The 25,761-nt window shown below is 38.3% G+C and overlaps 1 protein-coding gene across 3 annotated transcripts in view; it reads left to right on the top strand.

Annotated features, from left to right (window-relative positions):
* Window positions 1–25,761, top strand: part of JAZF1 (JAZF zinc finger 1) — a 187,160-nt gene that overhangs the window by 96,292 nt on the left and 65,107 nt on the right. Inside the window, exons 1-2 of one of the 3 annotated variants that reach the window (XM_064413084.1) lie at window positions 3,759–3,899; window positions 5,640–5,712. In XM_064413084.1, the coding sequence (XP_064269154.1) occupies window positions 3,785–3,899; window positions 5,640–5,712 (188 nt within the window). In that variant the 5' untranslated portion in view covers window positions 3,759–3,784. Of the gene's footprint in view, window positions 1–3,758; window positions 3,921–5,639; window positions 5,713–25,761 lie in introns of those variants that run through there. The other 2 variants (XM_064413072.1, XM_064413080.1) reach the window with 2 other exon arrangements.

Raw genomic sequence — 25,761 nt, 5'->3', positions numbered from 1 at the left:
GAAAGAACCTAAACTTGTGCTTAAATAGTAAAGGTGTTCTTGAATTCCAGACTGAAAACTCTTGCAGAATCATATTTATCTTCCAGTGTTCTGTCTTTGAAGTGAAGAGCATAATCTCCTTTTTAAAGATGAGGACTTTTTTTCTTCTGTTAAATATATAATTAAGGGACTGTGTTAACCTGTCTGTGATTTTTTTTCTTTTTATTTATAAGAAGACACGAATAACGCTGCATTTGGAATTGATACTGTGAAACTCATAATGGTGTCCTTGTAATGGAAGTTTAAGATGGGGAGCAATTTCCAGTAACATTGAATTTATCTATTTCTGGCTTTTTAAGCTACATCCACATAGGAACAATTGCAGACTTTTGAGGAAGCCAACAGAAATATTTGCCTTGGCATCATTAGTGAAGCAAGCCAGTTTCAAGGGAAGTGTAGGTTTTAATTAACTAGCTGAGCTGACTTATATCAGCCAGTTTCAAGGCCAAGTGAAATACAAGACAGGCACTCTGTGAACCTGCTGGTGGGCGAGCAGAACGTGTGTATGGATGTTCTGGCAAAGTCAGGTTGGAGTCTGGGGAACCTCTGTGTTGGCAGTTTACCCCAGTGTGATCTTGCACAAAAAGGTGAGATTATCATTAACATCTCCAAGTGACTTGGGAGAGACTTGTAAGTCCTTGCTCCCTGCAAATATGTGCTTTTAAAGTTCTTTTAAAATCCTTTGCAGGGCTGTTATTTTCATTACATTAAAGGTATTTTGTTACTCTTTTAGAGATTAAACTGAAATGGAAATATGGCCCTTGGGTTGGCAGAGGTAGTTTTGCCTTTTGCCTTTTGTTGTAACTATTTGGTATAAAATTGATACGACTTACAGAAGGCATATTTTTCAAACCTGAGTCTTTTTAAGGTATGAACATCTCTAAACCCTTCCCTCCAAAAAGTAATATCTGCAACATCAATGAATTGTCTTGCACTTCTCACCAGAGGGTCACTGGCTCACTGAGAGACCTTGTTTGTTAGGCTGAAATTTGTTCCCCTACAATCACCCCCACACTCAATTAGCGTAGTACCCCCTATGACAAAGATGGATAAAAGGGTAATTATCAGCCATAAAGAAGCTACTCAGGCTGTTGCAATCTGTTGGAGGGTTAAAGATAACAAAAAATTTTGACAATCCAGCAGCCCCTGCATTTGTAAGTGAGTAGGGATTCATGTCACCTTCTTGAGGCACTTCTGTCAATCTTGACCTCAACCTCTGCTTTTGCTAAATGGTGGCAGGGTGGGGTTAGAACAGGACTGGCCAGTTCATATTCAAGATGTTGAAGAGCAGTATAATTTTTACCACCTTTAGGTCATTATTTTTCTTCTGAGATTATCTTTACCACTTTGCTAGTGGTAATGACCTTTCCTGGTCCCCGTAAGAAGAAAGCTTGTGGTTGTAAAATAATGCCACTGGAATTTGTTAGCATTTTGTAAGGTGAAAAGTGATCTTTCACAGTGATTTAAAACCAGGGCTCTTACAAAAGTGAAGTTGCTTCTGATAACTCTCTTGTATCTTGTAGGGTAAAAGCTTATTGCTGCATTGTATGCAATGACAATGCGGCGTGTAATTTTGTGCAGAAACAATGTAGAACCAAGTTATATAATTGAAGACTGTGCTTATACAGGATGTGTATGTCTTTGTTTATTATTTGCTCTCTTTAAAATACTTTGCCAGGTCAGGATTTTGCAGTGCTTTCAGGCTGCAAGATATTTCTGTGTAGTGAGGTGATTTAGTAATCACAGCATGCTTCAGTAGTCAGTGATTTATTTTGTTAGAACATACTCCACAGAAAATGCCTGGCTTTGTGTGAACAGTTCAAAGATGGCTCAGTGCAATTTGTGGTCTCTCAGCTTAATTATATGCTCATACTACTTGTCTAGTTGTCCAGTATGAAGCAGGTTGTGGATGTGAGAAATTGGAAGGGTCTAATCCTGCAGATTACCAAGTAATTCTGTCTCTCTTACGTGGATGTTTGCAAGAAGTGAGGGTAGCTAGTTAAAGTAATGTTAATCAACAGTCCCCTCAAGTTCTGGACTTTTTGTGTTTATGCTGGATATTTTTCTTACAAGAAAGGGAACTCAGATCAGCCCTAAGTTATATTGCTTAAATATTTTCAAGATCAAATTTGTCACTTGTGAGTGTTTAAACCATTATAGGTGTCTGTTTGGAAACTATTTAGGCTACATTTGGCTGACTTTGACCAGTCTGTGTGAGTTTGAAGAAGCATTGACTAAACATGGAACATTATACAGGGCCATTTTTGTGAGATTGACCACAGATTTTTGTCTCCCTTGCTTCTCATTTCTGAGTCAGATTAAGTGAGAACATTGGTTGATGCATAATCTCCTGGTCAGTGGGGCAGCATGTTTCAAAGATATGCTCTGGGCAGCATTTGTGGTATTAGAAAACATTGATATTGTCTGTATGAACGCGCTTAGACATGAGAAAAGCAGAGTGCTGGAAGTCAGGCTTGAAGGTTCAGCATCATGGAATCCTGCTGCTTAATCCCACTGTAGCTGTACATGCTATTCCTTGAAAAAAAAAAAAGAAAGAAAGAAAAAGAAAGTGCTAACTACTGATAGGGTTTTTATCAAGTTTGAGATGGTTCTGATCTTTTTGTGGCTGTTAACAATGTAGCCCCTGCTGCGGTGCAAAAGTGAATGCAGCATTCTCATGACTGGCAACCCAGCACCTGGTTGCAAGAGGAATAAAAATGTGTCAAGCATTCTAACTGCTAAATTCATACAAGATTTTTTTACCATGGCTTGGATTATTTTGTGGAATTGGTATAAGCAGCATAATTGACTTAAAAAACGTGTGAAGTCTGATACATAGAGGGGGAAGGGATAGATTGAATAGAATCTGCATTGTGTTCCTCATGTGACAGGCAGCACCTACTGAGCGACAGGAGTCTGCTTTCTCCAGGTGCCAGCAGGCAAATTGCTCTCTGCTTTGATAACACACTCCCACAAAATTTATGGGGCTTTTGGTTTTTGTCTTTGTATTTTCATCTTCAGCTGGTGTTACGGGGAGCTGCTGGCAAGCTGTGGGAAGGGTGGCAGACTCTCCATTAGAGCCTTTCCTTGTCCCCTCCCACAGATAATGTGCAGCACTCTGATGTAAACCAGCCCCAATTTTGTCTCCTTCAATCACAGAAACTGTTGTTTATAGGTGGAGGTTAATCCCATTTAAGAACTGGCTTTGCAAGGACATAGTTATTTAACCACAGATGCCTGAACTTGGGTTGCAGTTGATGCCTTACATTTTAGCTTTCACATTTTTCAGATTCTGTACTGCCTTAGTGTGTGACTCTGAACTTCATATAAAGTGTTAGCAAGTTCTCTTCACAGATAAAACAGTTGTAAGACAAAACAAACCTTTTCCAGCCCAAGAACCAAGGGCACCATTGCAGCTTCAGGCCCAAAATGTAAAACCAGCAGATTGAGGAGACTGAGGAGATTGAGGAGAGCAATCTGGGAGGATGTGGCTTCATAACCTGAAGGTGTAATTGGACAATTAAACCCAATATGTAAATGGACCAGAAATTATAAAAGTGTGAAAACTCATGACTGGTCAACCATCTTGGGTGTAGCCATGGCCAGGCTCCTGTACTGCCCAGGATGTATCTTTTAAAGGCCTTTCAATAAATAGCTACTTTATTCCTTAACCTCTGTCCAGCTTCTGTTCCAGGTAGCCTCTGTGGGCATCACAGCAGTTCTCAGATAGTTCTGGCTGGCATTAATGCCCTGCAGAATTCTGCATCGAGACAGTTCCGTGGCAGGCCTTGCACCACCACGGTGTAAATATAAGAGAGCTCGCCATGGCAGTAGTTGTGTGCTTGGCCTGCTAAATGATGGTGGGTTTTATAGAAACAAAGGCAAGTAAAAGATCTGTGTATGCTGTGTGAACCTAACTTCCTCAGAAAAGTGAATTAGACAGCATGGGAAACCACTGATGCTTTGCTGTCTTTGGTGAGCTTTATAAGGAGTGTGATGTGCTGGCAATTATTGCAGAATTTCCCCAGGCACCAGCAAGATCTTTTCCTCTTAAGAACAACAGGCTTGGGTTTGCTGATTGGATTGGCACTTGTACTTTTATCCCTCTTCACTGAACTTTCATAGAGTTATTTATCACTTCAGGGATATATTGATAAAGGCATGTTAGCAAATCCTACAGCCTAAACTGTGCAGGAGCAAGTGTAAAGACAAGGATTAGGATTAGGATCAGCCTGAGCTTTGTGAGGCAGACAGGGGATTCCCTTCTCTTTGAATAAAGACATTATTCAGCAGTGGTGTGACAGATGCACCAACCCTCAAGCACGGTCCCCATTCAGTTCAGTTAAAAATCTTCCTTAAGACACAGCAGCACAGACAGATTTTGAAATAATTGTATCATGTTTTAAACCCCACAAAAAACACCAAAAGCGACTGATCAAGTCAAACTAATGTGCTTATCAAGATAATGAGTTTTTAAACATTAACAATACCTAAAATGTCTGGAAGGAGGCAAGAACAGTCCAAAATATGGGATTTGCTTGGAATGCCCCACACCCTTCCCCCCTCACCAAACACAAAGTAGATGCTTCTGAGAAATAAAAGATGGATAGCAGCAGTGCTGTGGGGAGCCATTTGGTAAAGGCAGTTTTTATTCTTGATAGTTAAAATGCAGAAGTTATACACAGAATTGCTTTTCAAGTAGGGCATAAAATGTGATGTTAATGACTATAGTAATCCACACAGGCAGGATGCACGCTTTCCCTTGGGAACTTTTGAAGACAACTTATACTCCACTCCTAAAGGTACCTGTCAACTTTGCAGGGCAAAGCTGTATTTGAAACTTTTAAGTTATATTGAAACTTCAGTATAACCCTGGGTTTTGGTATAAGAATGCTGTCTAAACTATGAACATACTCCCTTGGCTTTGGTTTCAAAAATTCAAACCAAAGCTCCTTTGTTAGATAAAAGCACAACTTAGCTGCAAAGGACAATGGAGACAGTGATTGAAAACATATTTTTTCAATTGAGTGAGAAAGTTAGCACTTGAGGGAATTCGGATGTTTGCTTCGGGCTTTTGGTGGGCAGTGCTCTGCTTGGCAAGCATTTTGCTTCAAGAGCATTTTTGTATGACTTTTCTGATTCAGAGCTTCAGAAAATAAGCTGTAGAGAAGGGAGAGAACAAAACTCAGGGATGCAGAAGAAAAGTTTCAAGACCCAACAGAAGAGATCTAATCAGTCTTGGAACATCTTAAAATGCTAAAATAGCTACATTAAAAAAGAAGCAAGCTTGAGCCATTTAGTGCTATAAATCATGGAAAGCAGTGAAAACTAGTATTTATGAGGGGGATTGTGAAAGCTTGTGTGACAGTTGGAAATTACATCACTGTTGATGTTTCAAATTCTTGCGTAAAGTAATGCAGTGCTGTGTTTATGAATGAATGAGCAAGTGATGGAGCTGTGCTAAATCTACACTACGGCCAAACTGGGTTGAGCTGTTTTGTATCTCTTGTGTCCACTTAGGTTACTTTGCACCATTCAATCCCCTAATTGCAGTGTAAATGCTCAAAGCTCAATTTTGTGTATGTATTTCTTTATTCCAGATACAGACCCACGTGTATTAGAAAAACAAGAACTTCAGCAGCCAACCTATGTTGCCCTAAGTTACATTAACAGGTAAGTGTGGTTATTTTTCAGGTATAACTGATTTTGGTTTGCACAATATATATTCTGCCAAAATGGCATGCACTGTTTTGCATCATGGGATATGACACTATCATAGCACCTGTTTTGGAAAAGCAGTTGAATTAAAATTTAAATTTTTAATGACTTTTGCATAGGGCACATGCAGCACTTCAGCTGTACTGCTCAAATACTTAGGAAAGAGGTTTTAGCTTTTGATGCTTTAGTGAAATCTCATGACAAACAAGATAATTTTTCTTGGCTTAGTTTTCTATTTTATTGTACTTCACACAAGTGAGTACAGAATGATTTCACTTATGATTGAAAAAAGCTCTATCTGATAATTGTCTGTGAGCAGATTTTTTACAGAACTTCAGAAGTTATTCAACCGCAATATATATATCTTGAAAAATCTTGCTTACCAGCCCTGTATAACCTAAAACTTGAAAGCAATTAAGAAATTAAATCATTTTTAAAGTACTTTTCTAAGTAACAGAGCCCCAGCTTTTCAGTTATTGACTGATGGTGGTACTGAAACCTCCAGGGTACTCCGGCATGGATTATTACTTTTTATGCATAGAAGACCAGTTTGCTTTTTTATTTTTGCTGTCTAGAGGATAAGATACAAGCTCATAATCCTGAAAGCTTGGAAGATTAACCCAAGATTCAGTTTGGCATGGACTGAATTGATTCAAACTCTCATGGGTCACACAAATTTTTTCTTTATCATTCTATTTCATTATAACAATGGGAAAAAATGAAACAAAAGCAAAAACCAGCAAACTTTTAAAAACACATAATCCACTGCTTGACTTTTTATGTTTGCTGTAGCAAAAAAGTGTCAGTGGGTGTGTGGGGGCAGAATACTTTGAGGCATGGAAGTAAGAAGTGCTGTTCACTTGGTGAAATGACTACATTTTCTCCACTACATGAGACTATGATTAAGAATAGCCAGTATTGACATGATTTCCTACTTGGCAAGTAACTCTTGTTCTTCCTGGAGACAGTCCGACTCCTAAAGCATATTTTGAAATTAGCCATGACCCTTTCTAACACTTAGTTCTGCTGATCTCATTTAATGTATAAAACTTTTTTTTCCAATATGTAGGCTTGGTATGCTGTTGTGCATGTTGGTATGTTTCCCTCTTTCCATCATATACTTGGGTGTTTTCTCTTTTTGCTTCTGTGGTTATTTTACTTAATGTGAGACAGGGGAAAGGTTTTGGGTTTGGTTGGTTTTTTTTTAATTAGAGAAAAGCTGTTTTAAGACCACATACTTGACCATGGGACTTGTTTTAAGACTGTGGGAATTGATCATCCAGTTTAGAATCAGACTATTTTTAAAGTAGTTTGAAAGTAATAACTCGTCTAGATTTCATTATTTTAGTACCCTTTAACCAGAGTTCTGTGTGACTGAGATAGTTTTAGTTGCCACATATTTTGTCCAAACTTTCTTACCCTGTCATTTTAGAAAAAGTAATTCTGGAGAACCGAACTGTGTTGTTTGTATAGTGAAACTGAACCTGAATTGACTTGTGCTTGAACCACCTGCTATTTAGTTCCTCTTTTAGTTGTATTTTAATTTTTTCCAAAGTGCTAGTATCTTTCATTGAACCACCTGCTCTATGCAACTCAAGCTCTTGAGGGAGCAGCAATATCCATTACAGTATGAGACATGCCTTTCTATTTCCCACTACATATGCCAGAGCTGAGTTCTGCTTTGTTGTCCCAGGCTATGAACTCAGATTTTGTAGCCTAATACATGTCATAAACATGTTGCATACTGTTAGATATCAAACACCAGATACTGCTGCACTTTTTTTAAACCCATGCTTTTATGGCTTCCAAGTGGAACTGAACTTAGCTCAGTTCCTGCTGTGAGTTACAGACCTTAAAACAATCTTCCTCTGCAAGTTTGTATATTCAATATGTTCTGTGTGGGCCATACGGTCTCGTGGAGCCTGGGAAAATAGGGACAGCTGATTCTCAGGGACTGCCAAAATTGCATGATAAGATGTACACTAAATATATGTTGTGGTAGAAAGATTAAATGGGTGTGCTTTATGCTCTGCCCATTGCCCTGTTGTATGGTGGCTATTATGAGCTAAAACAAAACATAAATCTGGTTTGTCTGGCTTGATAGCTGGGAGGATAAAGTATCAGTAAAACAGATAGTAGAGAGGGAAGGGTACTGGAGTCTCTGTTTACAACTTGAAACATACTCTTGTTTCCATTTCCCTTCTATCCCTGGTTATTTTCTCAGGCATATTATTTTGGCAATACTGTTTGAGCTCTGAAGTTCTGAAACGATCCTCAGATTGTGGATGTCTAAATCTGTAAGGCTCCAACTCTTTCTCTGCTGGAGATTTACTGCCATTACAGCTTTCAGTAACTACACACAGATGCTGCTTCCATAGTGTGTGATCCTCATGTAGACAGATAACATTCCTTTTAAAACGGGTGGACAAAATATAAATTATGGGTCATAATGGTTTGTTACTGCTACATCAAACACTTCCATCAGACACTGACTGAATTGCCACAAATCCCTTTCTCAGACAAAGTTTAGTGTAGCCTTAGTGCAGTCCCCAGTATTGATGGCTATTCCCTGCTTTCTTCTGCTTTGGTTTCTTAGAAGTCAGAATTGGAATCAATAAAAGACACACTGCAGCCAAAGCAGATGCAGTTAATCTGTTTCCGTCCTATAAATACAGGAGAGGTTTGTCTGCAAGGAGTTCAGTGGTGCTACTACAAGAATGGAGTACTGGCTGTGATCTGTCAGGAGTAGTGGCAAATGAGCACTTGTGCCAACATCCTCCAGTACTTTCTAGAGGCATTTCCTTTGTAGGTGGGACAAGACACATTTATATTTTCTATTGCATTGAAATGCAGTAGTTAGCCACAGTGATTAATATTGCTTATACTGGTACTTAAATGCAGGGTTTATAGCTTGAAGTTAATAAACATGACTATGAATTTTGCTTGGAGTTTATTGGAACCTGCACAGCATTGTTTGTGCCTCTGAGTGGTCTGGGTCTTTAGAGGTGATGGCTCTCTCTGTTACCTGGCATTGCAGCATACAGCCAAGGCTTTTAGACTGGTGCAGTCTAATGGAGAGAGACTTCTCAGTGTTCTCATATTTGAACATTTCTTTAATATGTTGCTGGTTATGTTAATGAGGAAAGCAGCTGTTCAGGCTTTTTAGAAAACAGCAAAACAAAGATACCAATATTAGTAGCACAAGTGAGAAGACAACAGAGGCATACAAATAATTCCTTTGTCTGAAAAAGTCATATTAAAAAATATTTATAGTAGAAAATCTTTTATTCCCAATTTAGTGAAGGAAAATTCTTTACAATTAAGTTTTAATGGAGGTATTTTCAGTTTTTAGATTGGAAGTATCAGAAATAGGAAGAAAGGATAAATTATTGGAGTAAATTCCTTTCACCTTGATTATGAAGGGTGGGAAGTACCATAGTAACATGTATTATTGGAAACATATACCATAAAAAGAACAATTCTGTATTTATTACAATTTCCATTAAATACATTTTTCTTAAATACAGTAATTGCTTTGTTTTAAAAAGTTTAATCCAGATGGGGAAAAAAGAAAACTAGTATCCACCTACAACTGAAACTAAGCAGTCATAATTGTATGCTGTTTCTACTTCAAATTGCATAATGGCTATATTAGGGAATTGTTGAAAATAAAGACTGTTGTAATCTTTTAAAATCTAGCAAAATACTTTAATTATTTTAACCCAAGGTTCTTTTTAATAGTGGTTTTTCTATTCATAATTGAGGTCATAGAAGAAGGGTTATATAATAAAATATGTTTTAAGCATCAATCCTGCAAGCAGTTAGAGCACGCTGGTGAGAACATTTTCAGTGTTGCCTCTGGGCAGTCTGTTGAATGAGACTGTTCAAGGTCTATAAATTGCATTCTCATGCACAACTGGGAGCACAAATGAAACCTGTGATCAAAATTGCATGGCATTCTTAGACGAAGAGCCCAAGATTATCCTTGCACATCTCTGAACCAATCTAACATTTTCGCTCCTCCTTTGAGATTTTATTTTTAACTAGCAAGATTTTGCCTCACTGTTACCATTGTAAATTCCTACAGGCTTCAGGCATCTCATCTCCCCCCACTTCCCTTTTATTTCACCTGTCATTGACTTCTCAAGACAAAGTTTTCTTACTTCGCCTCCTTTTTTTAATACCATGAGAAGCAAAATCAGTAATTTCTGTGACTATATACATTTGTGAAAGAAATTAATTGCATGTAAAGTTCTGGCCACTGCACTCTCCCTATATCTTGTTCAGCTCGCTATTTCAGTAAAGAAAGAAAGAGTAAGAAATAACCATACCCAGTTATTTTAGTAAGGTTCTACTGCTATTGCCTGTTTTTTTCCAGGAGTAAAAGAAACAGCCAACACTGTAGAATCTAATGATTATTTGAAAATTATTTTGAAAAGTGGCAAAATTTTAGGTAATGTTCTGTTTAGTGTGCACTATGTTACTAACGCAGTAACAAGAAGGCTGGTTTTGCATTTGAGGCAATGTACTTTGACTACATCTGTGGGGTTTTATTGCCTGGAATCACAAGAAAAGCTTTTGCAAATAATAATGAAGTGGTAATCTAAATAGCTATTCTTTAATGAAAGCTTTCAGGTGCACAAAATACAGGAATGTGCACACATAGCAGAGGATTTCTATGTTTTTTATAAGGTTAATTAATTATTATATCTAGCAGGTACAACCAATAAGGGACCAGTTGCCCCAGCAGTCCATCCTTGGGGCTGCCCCTTGGAGTTGCTCGAGGGGTTCCTTGCCCTGTATCTTGTTATGTCTCTCAGCTGCTGATGTAAAACAAAATGTCCATGTTAGAAATTCTCTTCTTGAGCATAAAACTAAACAGAATTTAAAGAATGTGTTAGAAACAGTTATCTATTGTTCTAAAATGTGAGAAAGGCTGAGAAAGTGTTAAAAACTATACAACTATGTATTAAAAATCTATAAAGCTACAAATATATGAAAAAGCTAAAAATCCTTAGGCATCAGTTTCTTAGCAGAGCATCCAAACCATGTGACATGCAACACATTGCATCTTTCCTGTGATTCAGCCCTGAGAGATTTTCCTGGGGTAAACTATGAGCAGTAGTTGCACAAGAAGCCTATGAAAGACTGTAGCCTCTTGGAGGTCATAGCCCATGGCTGGATGTGCCACCAAAGTGCTCTATCAACGATTTTCTCAGCAGCAGTGAAAATCTTATTGCTTCCTTTCTTTCTAAGAGCACAAGTGGTACGTTGCTTGAGTAATTTGTGGAAGACAATTCCATGTTCTCCCCTTTGATTCCCTAAGAGTGTTTTAATGCTGAGACTTTTGATCAGTTTCGGGTAGGATGTAGCTTCTTTTCCTGGCATTTCCCTTCCTTGCCTTCTGATGCCTGTGTACCATCACTGTAATGGCTGCTGGGGCACACTGCGGAATGAAAGTCAAGAGCGTGGAGGGAAATATGTTTGTTTCTCCTTGCTTGTCATCATAAAAAATACTTTTGCAGAAGGCATATGGAAAGTGAAATAATGCTGAAAGGGTGAGCATCTTTCTCTGAAATAACTATTCCCTGCATCATTTACCTGATGAGCAGTAGATCAAGCTTCAAGTCTTTCTAATTAATTCAGGCACGATATTTCCACTTTGAAATTGTATCATTGATGGTACATAACAGATTGAGACATGATACCAATAAATATATAAAACCCCTTAAATTTATTTTTTTAAATCTCAAAATAGTTTATTTGATTTTTCTGAATGAGTAAAAAGTAATTTTTTTAAAGGTATAACTAAGATCCATCCTAACTTTTTTTGGTATAGCATATACTGTCTTAAATCTCATGTCATGATATAGAAACAGAAGGGTAGAGACAAGGGAGACTTTTCCATTTCAGGAATTCTATTGTAGATGAGTTTTTTTCCGCAGGAGAACATATGAGCCTGTGAATCTGTTGAAGTATTGCTGTATCACCTTTTGAGACTTGCTACATTTTATAGTGCCTAGTACCACAGTTCTTCGTCTTTGTCTTAAAATTTCACTTTTCCTTCCTGTAACATGATACTGTCTCATTTGAATTGAATATCCCAACATTGTAAAAGTGCAGTGATTCCCTTGGATTGTTGCTTCTCATCACATTGAAGGTGCATGCCAATGCTTCCAGTAGCTGCTGGATTGAATGCATGTGACAGGAGACAGAAAGAAAAGGATCAAAGTAACATGTCAATTGCCAGATAGTATTTTTCTGTGTAAGCCTATTTTTAAGTTAACGGTGACCAAGTAGATCATATGGTTTTATTCATGTAGCCATATCTTTATGCTCTGCTATTTGACTTGTTCTGGAGATGGAACAAGACAAACTTCAGATGATAATTCAAACAAGATGTGCAGAAATGAATGATAGTTAGGGTAAGGGGAATGCCTTTTGGTTTGGAAGGATTTATGCAGATGGCTTTGTTTTCTCTTTCTCTCTTTACCAGTTTCAAGCTAAGCAAAGCTGAAGATTTATATGATGTACAGCTCTTCTATTTCATGTCAGCAGTAAAGATCAAAAAGCAGATTGGCACTTTAAGGAAAACCCTTAATGCCATGCCTTGAATTAAAATTACGTGGTGAATTTGAACATAGGACACTGAAAGAATGTGTCTTAGTTATGGGATTGATTTTTTTTTTAATTGAGAGGGAATTAGCTTTCTTACTGTAATTTTTCTGTGCAAGACTCAGGATTTTTCCTTCTCTTTTCTTTTCCATCTCATGAATCTCAAGTGAAAGAAGCATTGCCAAGTCAGCATCCTTTTTTGCAAGTGAATGTGTGCACACCTCTGTGTAATTGAGTAAGTCAGTATAAGTCCTCAAGATTTTCAGGATTCTTGCCTATATTGGTATTTCTTCATCCTTTGTCAACGTGGCATGCCAAAACTGATGAAAAAACCATCTTGTCTTCCTGGCACTGTTTTTTGTCTTGGCCAGTTCTGTTTCAATTCTCAGCTTTCTGCATAGGTCTCTTGCACAAGTCACTGCATTTAGCAAAGGGGAAGGAGAAATGCTTTATTGTCTCTTGCTTTAAAAAGGAGGGCATGTAATTTCTGGGATGTTTAATTTTGATCCTAAGCAGTAGTAACGTTTTCAGAACAAGTGTGTATTGGCAGCACAAAAAACCTTACTGAGATGTTTTGCTGTCAGCTATGTGGGCTAATAAGCCTCTCAGTATCTATTTCTGTGTCATACCACAAAAAGGTCCTAATTCTTACTAGACTCTAGTAATAACATATGTTCATTCTTTATATTGCAGTTAATTAACATATTTGCAGAGCTATTTGGAAAACACATTAATGTGCCCAGTTTCAGATCCTCTGCAGAAATAAGAACTTGGAGAAACTATTGTGCTTTGGTTTACGAGTGAAGGATAAGCAAAAATTTTACAATTGTGATTAGTTTTCTTTTCAAGCACAATCTGAGTTAAAATGGCTGAAAGGAGTGGCTGTTCTTCCTGTCTCTACCATTTAGAAAAATGGCTGACATATACAGCTAGTTACCTCCTATACTGGTACGTTTATTTTCTTTAAATCACTAGCAACAAAACATTACATGCACAGGAGAAAATTGCAGACTGAATAGATAACTTCTTAGGAAAGGTTCATGCTGTCCAGTGTTTTGCTAAAAGCTTGTCATGACAATCTTACCTACATGTGATGACTTGCAGATTGGTAAACTTGCTGTCCCTGGAATCCCAAGGCAGCCCAGACCAGCTGCTGGTAATTTTCATTGACTGTGACCTGATTTTTTTATGAACATAAAATGTACTTATCACTGACCTTGTGTACAAAAGTAGTTGTGCTTCTTTGTATAATTTCACTGATTTTTAAAAAGTAACAACATTTCATTGTAAAACTGCCTACTTTGATTTGTTGCAAAAAAGCACACAGAGGATTAATCTACAGAAAGACTTAAAATCAAATTTTCAAATAAATTTGGTCATTCAAAATGCAAATTATTGAATTACTTTGTTTTTCCTATGTTAGCTTTTAGTTGTGTGAGCATATTGTGTATTCTTAGATTCATTCCAGGAGTGAATATCCCACTAATTTATTACAATGCAACAAACCATATCCATAATTCCTAAGGTGTCTAAAGACGCTTGATGTTTTCCTCTCTTCTCCTTCATTCTCATTTTTGCATGTAACACATCCAGGTAAGGGCTCTTGCATGTAATTTGCAAAGTCTTGCTAGGGATGGGGCCTAGAAACATAAAGCCACGGAGCAAACAGAGTCACAGCACAAAGTTTGTACATTGTCACAGGCAATGAAAGTAGGACCACAGTTTGGAGGTTGCATGCCAAGGCTGTCCAAGTCATGCTTTAGGACAGCCTGTAGCCTAGACTAGAGATTAAGTGCAGATGAGAGAATACTCTTAGAGCTTAGAGAACTTGGCTCGTGAGGAAAGAACATTGATGTCATCTTCCGCTACATGAAACCTCCTCCAAAGTGTTACTCTCAGCCTTAATTTTCATTAAATACGTTTGCGGTTGGGTTGACCTCTCAATTTGATTCTGAGCCAGAGAGAAAATTTTATATCCTGCAAAGATACATTCCTTATCCCACCACTTCCTCCATAATACTCCAGTGTCCCGAGAAATGGAGACCAGGTGGAGAGTTTGACAGAGTTGGTTTCTTCTCTTATTGAGGCCAAGGGTGCATTTAGCAGGCCAGCAGGGAAATTTTGGAGTCCACCAGTAAAATGCTTTTGAAAGATGGTTCTCTTAGGTCTCTGACTGGAATAGCACAGGTTAAAGCAGTCATTAAGCACAGTCTTCAGTAGAGAGCTGAAAGGAACCTGTGTTGTGCACTGGAATCCTGACTAGGCTTTGTGCTAGAACAAAATGAAGGTCAAAACTGAAGCCATCTGAAAGCAACTGGTGGATACAAAACTTTAGCATGAAAGAGAGCAATGAGGATATATATTATGATAAGGAATTACTGAAGCTGGACTGCACTGATTGTGAGTAGGTATTATGTAGTAAAGGAACTTTTAAGATGGTGAAAACAGAAGAAAGAAGAAAAGGTTCCTTTGGGTTTTGGTTTTCCTTTGGGGCTGTTCTCCTAAACTTGCCAAGTGCTAAGAGGAGGAAGCCCTGGCACATCATCTGTGATTTTTGTTATCTACCTAATTTTGCCAAGATAGTATGGTATCATGTAATCAGAAAATAATTTTTAACAGTGTAGAGACAATAGGTAAAACCATAGGGATTCCTGAATTTTTGTTATGAATGTAAAAACAGAGAAGGGATTGCTCTGATCTTGCCCTTGGATTTTTTCTGAAACATCTTGTCCAGAACTCAAACAGTGAACACAGTTTACAAGGCTGTAAAAGTGAGAACTTGCATGACAAAGCAGAAGTAAAACCCTGAAACTGGTGCAAATACATGGGTTTTTTCTGAGGTACTGTTGAATATGTTTGTGAATAGAGGTGGACAGTTGCATGTCTTTGACCTCTGAAAGTCTAAAGTCTAATTCAATGCACTGAAACAATAGTTGTGTATGTTACATATTACACATTGTTTAAGTAACTTATGTTGGATTGTGGTGACCTGAAACACTCAAAAGGCTTTGCTTGGCTCAGCAAACAAATGCTATTAAAGGGAGGCTTTATTTAATTAATTTGGCTCAGTTATAGTGCAATTAGTCAGGCTGATTTAGTACTTTCTGAGTCTTGGTTTCCCTGAAGCAATACCATTTTGCAGACACTAGATTTCTTGTTCCAATTTTTCAGAGAACTGAGAAAGGTTTTCTTTCATTGTCAGTGTTGGGGGTTTGTTTGTGGAGTTTTGTTGGTTTCTTTAAATCAGGCACAAGTATTTCCCCAAGTGGTATATGAAAATACAGGCAGAGATGGAAGTTATTACAGCAATAATTCCATCTGCAGGTGTAGATGGGCTGCAGGGGTATTCACTGCTGATGTGTCCTTGATTTTTTGAGGAATTGCTGTGGGTTTGCCTTGGATGAGTGTTTCATATCTTATAATTTCTAATTAGAGTAGCTTTTTAATGTATGAGCAAGACACCGTAACAGAGAGGGGTGTAGTTGTGGGTTGTGGATTCTGGATGGAGGTGCAAAAAAGGTGACTTGTTCCAGAGCTGCATATAAGTAACATTTCATATCTGCCACCATCAGTGCTCAGGATTGACCAGGTGCCTTGAACAAACCTTTCCCAAGAACTTGAGCTGGGAATAGACTGGATTTATTACTTGCTTTTATAGTGTGAATAGCAGGACCATTCCTCTTAACATCCAGTTCACCTATAGCTTCTGTGGTGGTGGCAACAATTTGTGGTAGTAAGTTCCATTGCTGCTACACACAATGTAAAGTAAATTCAACAAAACTTGAGTATTTGAAAGCAGTTTCCTTCCCTGCAGTAGCTTCCAATGTGAAATGTGCTTAATAAAGTGTTAAAAAACCTAGCCCAAAACATCCCTGTTCAAAGTGGGTCGAAGCATTTATGTGCAACTTCCCGCTCTACTGTTTCTTAGTTCATTTGCTCACCTGCCATTTCTAAAAGGTCAGTACTTAGGAAAAGTTGTGAAGCAATTTAAACCAGGTTAGTCAGGCAATGCTGTTTGCAAGAGGTAGCTGAACAGTTCCTGTCCTCCATGCAGAGGATTAGCAGGGCTGATGCTGACTTTTTGACCACAGAGCATGGGTATAAAAGCCTGGTTTGAATATTTCCAGCACGAGGACTTTGAGCTTATGCTTTTAATGTGATCTTTGGGATCTGACCGACTACAGAAATACTACTTGTTACCAATGCTGAGACTGTAGAAATGCCCTGAATTTGCACCCAGCACCATGTAGCAGCTCTTTAATAAAAAGAAAACCAAGTGTCTTACCATTTAAAATAATTAGGAAAATACCTCTTGCTAAATGTAATTCTCATAATCTGCAAAATATAGTGAAAAATGACATTTTGCGGGGGCTTTCAAGAACACGCAGGGGAGTACTTAGATTTCCTGTTCCCAATAATTTTCCTATGTAAAGTCTATTGCCTTATTTCTTTAATAATTTTCTACTAATTTCTCTTCCACTTAGTACTTAGTCATAACTCTCTTAGAGGTTGTCCTTTGTTGTTGCTGTTGTTTTTTGCCATTTAATGCAGAAAGCTGGGAAAAGGTTTGTAGAAACCAGTAGTGCAGTTATATAAAATGAATGTACTCTTCTTCATGCTAGTAAGAGAAACATGCAATCAGTAGGTAAAGAACTTCTAATATTTCTTTCACACTCCATAAAGTGCAATCTCATTTGTTGGCACCTAAGGTCCTGTGCACATAATTGTTCATTTGCATCATATGTTTTAATGCTGCTGGTAGTTTTGATTTCACCCATCTGGCTCAGTTAGAAGAGTGTAACTCAGTGTAACTCAGCCCAGCTAGGCTGGGGATTGTAGACAGCACCACTGCGCTGCTGGAAACCAACCTGCATCCCTTTCAGTTAGTAGGGATTTTGCTTTAGACTTAGGTGCAGTCCAGTAAGAGCCCTTAACTACTACATTGGCTCAAAATCTGTTATAGGAAACTACCTGTCACAGTTTCTAATTGAATATTTCTACAAATCCCATGTGTATAAATGAGGAGTGACTTAGTTGCTTGTGACAGATCAGAGTTGACTATCTTCCTACCTGATTTAAAATTATTAATATGTTTTTCTTTAACAATATCTTTAACAGGAATTAAATCATTCCCAAAACTTAATGTAACATGGATTGTGCTTTAATTTCAGACTAAGAATTTTTTTTAATTCTGCTTACATGAAATGCAGTATAAAATTACAATCTACATGCCCTCCCAAAGGTATTGTAAGTCTAGGCTTTTTTTTTTTTTCATTTTAATTATTGGTTTAATATGATTGAGAAGTGAGGAAGCATTGCCAGTATTATAAGCTTTATAGGAAAATATGTGGTGTGTTCAATGAGCTAGGCAATTACATGTATTTTGGCTTTGTATTCATGTGATCCATAAAAGATGTTCAGTTTCCTCATTATTATTTTTTCTTTCCCTTGCTGCCTCAGTGATGGTAAATGCAGGCAGAATATACTGCTTCAGTGAAGTTTGGACTTCATTATTTCACATCCTGAATGTCTCAAAAGCATGCTGGAGGTTTTGTGCACAGGTTGTGATGAAAAGGCTTAGTTTCTTAGTATATTATTGTGATGGGTAAAGAGAAGAACTATGGCACAGAGGTATTCCATCCACATTTCTTGAAAATAGTTTCTTGGCAGAAATTGTACTAAAGTAGAAGTCCATTACCATGAACAATTTTTGATTTGCAAGAGCAGTAATTGTATACATACTGCTTGTCAATGCATGTTCTTACATATGGTATAAAACTAAAACATCGCTATCTGACGAGTTTTTCATTTTTGCTGATGTCCTTATTTCATTTGAGGCATGGTTTATTGGGGCAGCGTGTAGGGCAGAGTAAAACTTTCACGATGAAACCTGAAACTGGATGAAACAAACCTGAAGGCTGGATCAAGTTCACAGGAACATTTGCTGAGGTTTCTGAGTCTGGGTTGAATTTGCAGCCAATCTGTGCTCACTTACTGTGCATTGAAAGAACCACAAGAAATGTATTGGTTTCATATGGTTTCAGCCTTCAGTAACTTCACACTACTGGTGACTTCAGTAAAAGTTGGTTGTTGCTTACTCTAACTTCAGTGAAAGGGAATGAGGCCCATGTCAAGTGATGTAAAAAGTCAAGTGTAGTAAGTGGTTGGACAGTGCCATCAAGTAGGAAGGAGACAAAAAGCAAGAAACTTTGTACTCCCAAAAGCACAAAGGAGAAAGGCAGATGTAGGCAGGATCTCCCATCACACTTGAGAAACTCCCGCTTGGTCATTACTGAGCTGCAGTACAAGTGACAAGTGCATACAGGGTGGGTCTTTTGTTGACAGGGAAGAGAGGACAAGAAAGGGCCAACTAGCAAAAGTGAGGATGCTTCACCTTGTGGATACAAACATAGGAGTTTCATGGAGGATGTCTTTCAGTCAGGGAAATACAAGGGGAAAAGTTTAATTGTGTGATAGAAGAATTTGAGGGGAGTAAAAACCTGGGTCAGCTTAGTTACGGGATGACTGAAACATATCAAGAAAGGAGAATTCAAGGGACACAATACACCAACTGAGTCCAGGACAGGTTCTTCAGTGTGATGGGTGGGGGCCAGTATCTCATTTTAACAGTTAGAGAAGGGTTGTTGAAGGTTTATTTCTGCATCCTGATGAGTAGATGTAAAAGGAAAGCCTTCTACTTTTAATTGTCTCTGCTAAATAGTCATCTGGCTGCTGGGGGGTCACTTAAAAGCTTTGTTTGCTAATCATCACAAGATACTTGCTGATATGGTGCTTGCAGCTCTCCCGTGTAAGCACTGTGTCACAGGAGAAGTTTGATGGATCCACGTTTGAATAGGACTTGGTATCATTCTTTGGAGGTAATACCACTAACAAACAGATCCCTTTTTATTTCTCTGTCAGCAATGCTGAAATAAATCAGATAGCACTTGAAGTTGCTGAACTTTGGGTTAAATAGCAGTGTGGAAATATATTTGGCAAAAAAAAAAAAATCTAATGATAAATAAAAAGCAATCTCCCAAGACATATATAGGAAGCCTGGTTTCTGAAATTCCGCCATGCTTCCTGCCAGGCAGAGTTGTGGAACCTGCTGGCCATTTTTTACTAAGCTTAGCAGTAGGGTGGAGGTCTTAAAAATTAGATAAATTAATCTAATCTTCATCTAGTAAGTTGTTGGCAAGAAAGACCCAAATTAATGCTCTGGGTACTGAGGGAAAGGCCTCAGGTGCTAAATGTTGTCTGGCAGTGCAGCACTGGAGTGGCCTTGGTACATAAGAGTTTAGAGGAGGCAGGTTTCCATTACTTCTGCCGGTCAAAGGCAATTTGTCTTCTGTCCATATCATCTAGTGGAAAACTCCCTATGGCCTTGTGTTTGGCACTCTGATATTTCTCACAGTACTTAACAGAATTGCTGTTTTGTCCTTGGCCAATTCAGTAAATATCTATGAGAAATTAAGTGCCTTGCTGTAATACTGGCTTTGGATCAGTGGAAGCTGTAAAGAGTAGTGCAAGGTAGAAAAAGTTTTAGAAGGAACTTAGAATAAGAACTACCAGCCAGATACCTAAGAAACCTCCCAAATTAAATCTTCCTGTTATGTCTCTTTGGCACCTGTCTTCCTGATGATACTGTGTGTTGCAGGCAAGGCAAGCAAAGTCTGTGGAGCTGTGGGCTCCATGGGGGCTGTCTATGTGCCTTGGGATCCTTGGGAGCCATGAGAGACAGCAATATCTGAATGGACAAATGTTATTGAACAGTGGGTCTTCAAGTTCTGTTTGTGTGCCAAGTTCCTTTGTAGCCAAAGTTTTCTGCTAACTTTCAACAATTAGTCCACAGTATCTGAACTATAACCCCAGTTTTCAAGCGACAGATGCTGAAGGCTTGGCTAGATAATTACATTAGCATTTACTTTCCTAAAAACTGTACATAGAGAAAGACAGCACACTGGCAGGGCTTTTCCATAAGAGCAACAGTTCACAGAAAGTAGCATTTCATTATTATGTCTGTGATGCAGCTTTGAGAACAAAACCAGGTAATCCCTGAGGAGCAATTCAGCCAAAGCAGCTCAGAGCTGTAAGAGCTGGCCACCAGTACCTTGTAGCTCCTGCTGCCTGACTGCACATTTGTGTTCTTTTTTCTTTCCCCCCAACCCCCAATTTCCTGTGAAGATTAAATCAGTGCAACTCAGACTATGCTTCTGTGGTGGTTTTATTTTTGTCTGAGTAAATTCAGAGCATTTCTCTTTCTCAGTGCATTGAAACAATAGTGACAGAGCTAATGACTTATATTTGATGTGGTGAGAAGTTTTGTGATTTAAGAGGTGTCATGTAGGTTAAAAGGTGGTGACAGAATATCAAGGATTCATTGCTATGAAGAGGAGCATAGGATCTCACCCGATAGGAAAAAACCGTGAGAGTGGAGTCTACAAGGGGGCCATATTCATTCTTTACCTCTGTTCATGCATTATAACCTTGAGACTAAGTGTGAACATACACTTTCAGATCTTCTTATCTATATGAGGATTAAATGGGAAATGTTTTCTGTGGAATTTAGAGAATGAATAATAAATACTCCCAGTAGCATGTAAAATACTTAAATGTATTTTTCCTCAAATACTGTCTCTGTTAAAGTAGTGCAAGTTACATACTGCTTTTTCCTTACATCATTTGATTTTTGGGAAAGTCATTAGCAAAGGTATGAAGCTGTGAGCCAAAAGGCACAGGATCTGTTCCCCATCCCATCAATTATCTGCTTTGCAGTCTGAGCAAGTCATTTTTCTGCCCCTGTGTCATTTCCTAACCTGTCTGATGCTTTGGCTGGCTGCTGACAGATCCTTTCATGTCTATGATAAAAAGTACTTTATATCAGACAGGTGGTGGTGTCAGCTGCATCTCTCTAGTTGGTGTCTGTTCCTACAGCATATTGAGAATTGCAGTTAATAAGCTAATCAAATAGAACTATGTTAATTTAATTTCAAAGACACAGATGTTACTTTAAATTCCATAATATATAACATAGAGATTAATTTTTCAAGACTGGACAAGACGGGCAATTTAATGTGAATTAAATGCAGAAATTTTCACTAACATAAGTGATGACTCTGCCGTAGTTCAGAAAGGCATGGTTAGTTTTTCTGCCCTCAGCTGTTCATTTGCTTACATGTCTTCTGCTTTAAAATTCTGGTTTAACCAAACAAGAAACCAGACTATCAAGGTGCTCTGTCAAGGGCTGCTTTCTAGTAAAAGTCTACATGCAGTGCTGGCAGCTTTGTGAAAGCACAGATGCTGGTAGACTTATTTCAAATTTCAAATTCTTTTTGCTTGGCATTTATGTCACAGGTTGGATCTGTTGGCCTTCTGGACTTGCCATTTGTGAGAAAATAGGCATTTATTAACTTAAAAATGCATGGTATGTATATAATACAGATAAAATTGAGCTATATAAGCTTTAAAAATTACATTCCAGCAAAATACCAAAATTAGTTTGTAGTCCATTCTCATATTTTAACTTCTGGGGTTTTTTAAATACTGCTTGGTAAAAAGCCTACACCTCAAATACATATGCAATATATTGTCCTTCATTGTGTGGAATTGGCGAGCTTAAAATACTATTGACAGGAGAATTTTTTAGTCCAGATGGCCTCAGCTTTGTGTAATTTACCTTTTAATGTATGGCTTGCCAGCTGGGACAACTTTGCTTTGGGTGAAATTTGCATAGCCATCAGATACTTGTTACATGCCTGGAAAGAAAAGTGGGAGCAAGTTCTGGCTTATGCTAATACTTAGCTATCACCACATGCTACCACTAAAGCAGCAAAATAAGAATTAGACTCTTCATTTGTTCTCAGCAGTTAAATTATGAGTCTCTGCCTTATAAAGATTAGATATTTTTCCATGAGCTCTTTACTACTGATAAAGCAGGCAGTGCTTTAATCATGAAATTGTTTCACCTTGTTAAAATACTGCCGTTCTTGTTGAACAAATTAAGTTATAAAATATTGAATATGTGCACTAGGCATTTCCAGACTTCAAATAAATTTTCAGACAAAACAAACTAAAACATTATAGGAATTTACATTTTAATGCTTGATTTTATTCTAGCTCTATTTTTGTTACAGTAGTTTTAAAAGATTAGACATTACTCGTTCTAAAATAGTGCCACACTATTCTTGTAAATGTCCCAATAACAACAATAATTAATATCCCCACATTTGCATTTTAAGCCACTCCATTTCCCTAGTCATCTATTACTTGGATGTGAAAAAATCATTTCTCGTCAAAACTTGGCACAGAATATCTGAATTCCATACTTTTTACCAGATGTAAAAATAAAAGTGAACAAATTCATCTTTTTCCCTCCAATTAAAGGGTCCAATAAAGTATGAGTTAAATTTCGTCCTTGTTTTGATAAATGGTTTTCATTTACAAAAGTTCAGAATAGTTCTGATCTTAAAAAAAAAAAAAATTAAGAAAAAAAAAAGAGGGAAGGAAGAGTGAAGTGGGATAGGGGATCTGCCTCATGAATGACAATAACATGAAACTGCTTCTTTCCAGAGAATGCCTAACAGCCTCAGCTGATTTCAAAGGAACACTTGCTTTTTGCAATGCAGTACTGTAAGAAAACAGCCACCATCTCCACTTGGCCACCACTGAGATGGCTTTGGTCACAGGCTGTGGTTGGGGTGCTGATCACATCTGTCTCAAAATACTTCCAAATTATTAATTCAGGCCAAGAGCCTTGTACTGCTTCAGAGTAATGCGTGTCCTTGTCTTCCCTGAGAAAGAATATAACTGTTTTTCACCTTTCTTAAGTTTTTCATGAAGACCTTGGTTGTGCCCAAACCCAAACTTACTACAACAGCCTGTAGTATCCTATTGAATCTTCTTAAGGAAACTTCTTGAGCCTAGGGATATTGAGAGAGAGATCCATTGATTTAAAATTGTACTTGATGAGGTGCAACTTTTATTCTGTGATTCACCATACTAATTATAGTTTTCACTGGGGTAAAAAAGCTGAGAAATATTGAGAACATCCAGAAAATGGCAGCAGCATCTCCTGCTTTAGGTTAGTAGCCACACAAAGCCCACCAGTGTGCTGGCCAGAGCCCTACCCTGCAACATGTGGAGTGGGTGGGTGGTTGTTTCACACAGAGCTTGAGGAGTGGTTTTTCTGCTGGATTGGTAAAAATCTGTTGCAACAGTGCTGGGTTTATGCCAATGAATCATCTTTATTTATTTAGGAACGCTTTTTTTTTCAAGCCTGACTTCAGTTCATGCAATTATCGCAACTGTGTTTCCCACCAGGGGAATTGCATGGCTCTTGCAGATTTCTGCCCGGAGGTGTTGGCTTGCCTGAAGGCGTAGGGGTAAAAGTTGCACATAGCTGAAAGATACTATTTTCTCCTCAGTTAGTGTGCATTGCCACCACTGGAGGAGACCAGAGTGGCATGTAATGAGCAGACAATGTTGAAGCCTGCCATCAATTTGTTCATGTTGCAGAGACGGATTTTTATAACGCGTTGGCTTTATTCAGATCTGAATTGAAGTTTCAGATCTTTCTTTGGAAAGTGTTATTTTTGAAAGCCAGAAACGTGTGGGTGAGTCCTCATTCATCTGCAGAAGGACGAGCAGGGAGTGAAGGGAATGGTGTCAGCCTGTATTGCTGGAAGCACATTCCCTCCATGAAGGACAGGGTGCTGTGGCATTCAAGGCCCTGCTGTTTGTCTTGGCAGAGGACAGGTTGCTTGGTCCATTTCGTGCCTTGCGTGAAAGAGGACACAGGTCTGCTAAGGCTGTGTTACATGGACACAATCTCAGTGAGTGCAAAATACTCACTAATTTAAGGAAGTAGGCTGATACTGAGCCTGAAGAAAAAGGGGGGGAAAAAAATGCAGCCCACCCTTGCTCTAAATATGTAACTATTGGCATACAGGAATAGACATTTAAAATTTATCACAGAAGTGAGAGTACTTTGCAAGGCGGTGCCCAGTCAGAATGACAAAAGAACAGGCATATTCTGTAACTTGAAACTCAGGATTCCTTCCCATTTCTGTCTCTAGTGGTTAGAGTTCTTCGCTCTTGCTAGATTACAAGTCTGCAGGGACTTTTAAAACTACTTATTCAGACTTTACTGTTTTGGATGTACAAGAGTTAGTTGCATTAAGCTGTAGCTTGGAAAAAAAAAACTGAAACCATTTTTATAGCATTTTAAAATAACTTTATTAAAGGATAGCATAAAAGATCACAGTTTTTTTGTTTTTACAGCTCTGCTTTGAAAAGATAATAAAGCTACTACACAGGACATGTATTAGGCTGGTGATTAATGTGTCTGTGTGTTACAACTCTGAATACTCAGAAACTAGCTTTATATTGGAATAAATGAAAATGTCACATAATGAAACCACAGAGGAGGAGTACAGTGCTAAGAAAATAATGTGCACTAGTCTCTCACTAGCTAGCATTTTACATTAGCAGAGTGGGCTGAGCTTTTTTTGCCTTCCATATGGGGATCTTAAAGTACTTAACATCAAAGAGGAGCTCTGTTTTGATAGACTAATTGCTAGAGCCTGGATAATCCTATTGCACAAACATTAGCAGGAAGCTGGGGCTCTTGACACATTGAAGAATACAGTGGAAGTTTTGAAGTGTTTTTTCCTAGAATTATTCTTTAATCATTGATCTGTATCTTAGGCACTTGTGTTCTAATATGTTGGTTTTAAGATGAGATCCAGTATTGAATAAATAAATGTTATTGGGAGGTAGATGTAAAGACAAGGTCTTTTTCCTCTAGGGAAGGATAGATATCTACCTTCTTGTAGACACTGCATAATTTAGGTTGGAAAGGATCCCAAGAGGTTTTGTCATTCAGCCCCTGGCCCTAAGTAGGGTTAACCTCAAAGTTAGATGAGGCTGATTAAGGATCTTGTCTCTCTAGGCAGCCTTTTCCAGTGCCAAGGTGCTCTTGTGAAACCTTTTTTGCCTACATAAAACGAAGATTTTTCTGTGTTAAAAAACTTCTGTCCATTGACTTTTGCCCTTTTCATGTATACACATCTCTGAGAAGAGCCTGGTTTAACCTTCTAGTGAGACAAAACCAGCCAGGTTGTTTTCAGCTTCTTCACCTCTTGTATGGTGCAGCCTCAGCCATGCTTCCCTGCTGCCCGTCCATGGCTTTGCCTCTTGCTGGGGTTGCAGAAGGGCACGTACTCTTCCAGCCCAGTCCTCATGAGTGCTGTGTAGATGGATTTACTGGATTCACTCAACACAGGCTGTGTGATTAACCTGTTGCTGCTGTGATGTGTTGCTTGCTCTGGGCTAAGATGCTTTCTTCCTGTTACCAGTTCTTTTCTAGGACGTAGCATTTCCTAAGCCCTC

Source organism: Passer domesticus, chromosome 1, assembly GCF_036417665.1.
Source record: "Passer domesticus isolate bPasDom1 chromosome 1, bPasDom1.hap1, whole genome shotgun sequence".
Taxonomy (NCBI): domain Eukaryota; kingdom Metazoa; phylum Chordata; class Aves; order Passeriformes; family Passeridae; genus Passer; species Passer domesticus.
Note: the sequence above shows the minus strand (reverse complement) of the source record. Positions and strands in the feature narration are given on the sequence as shown.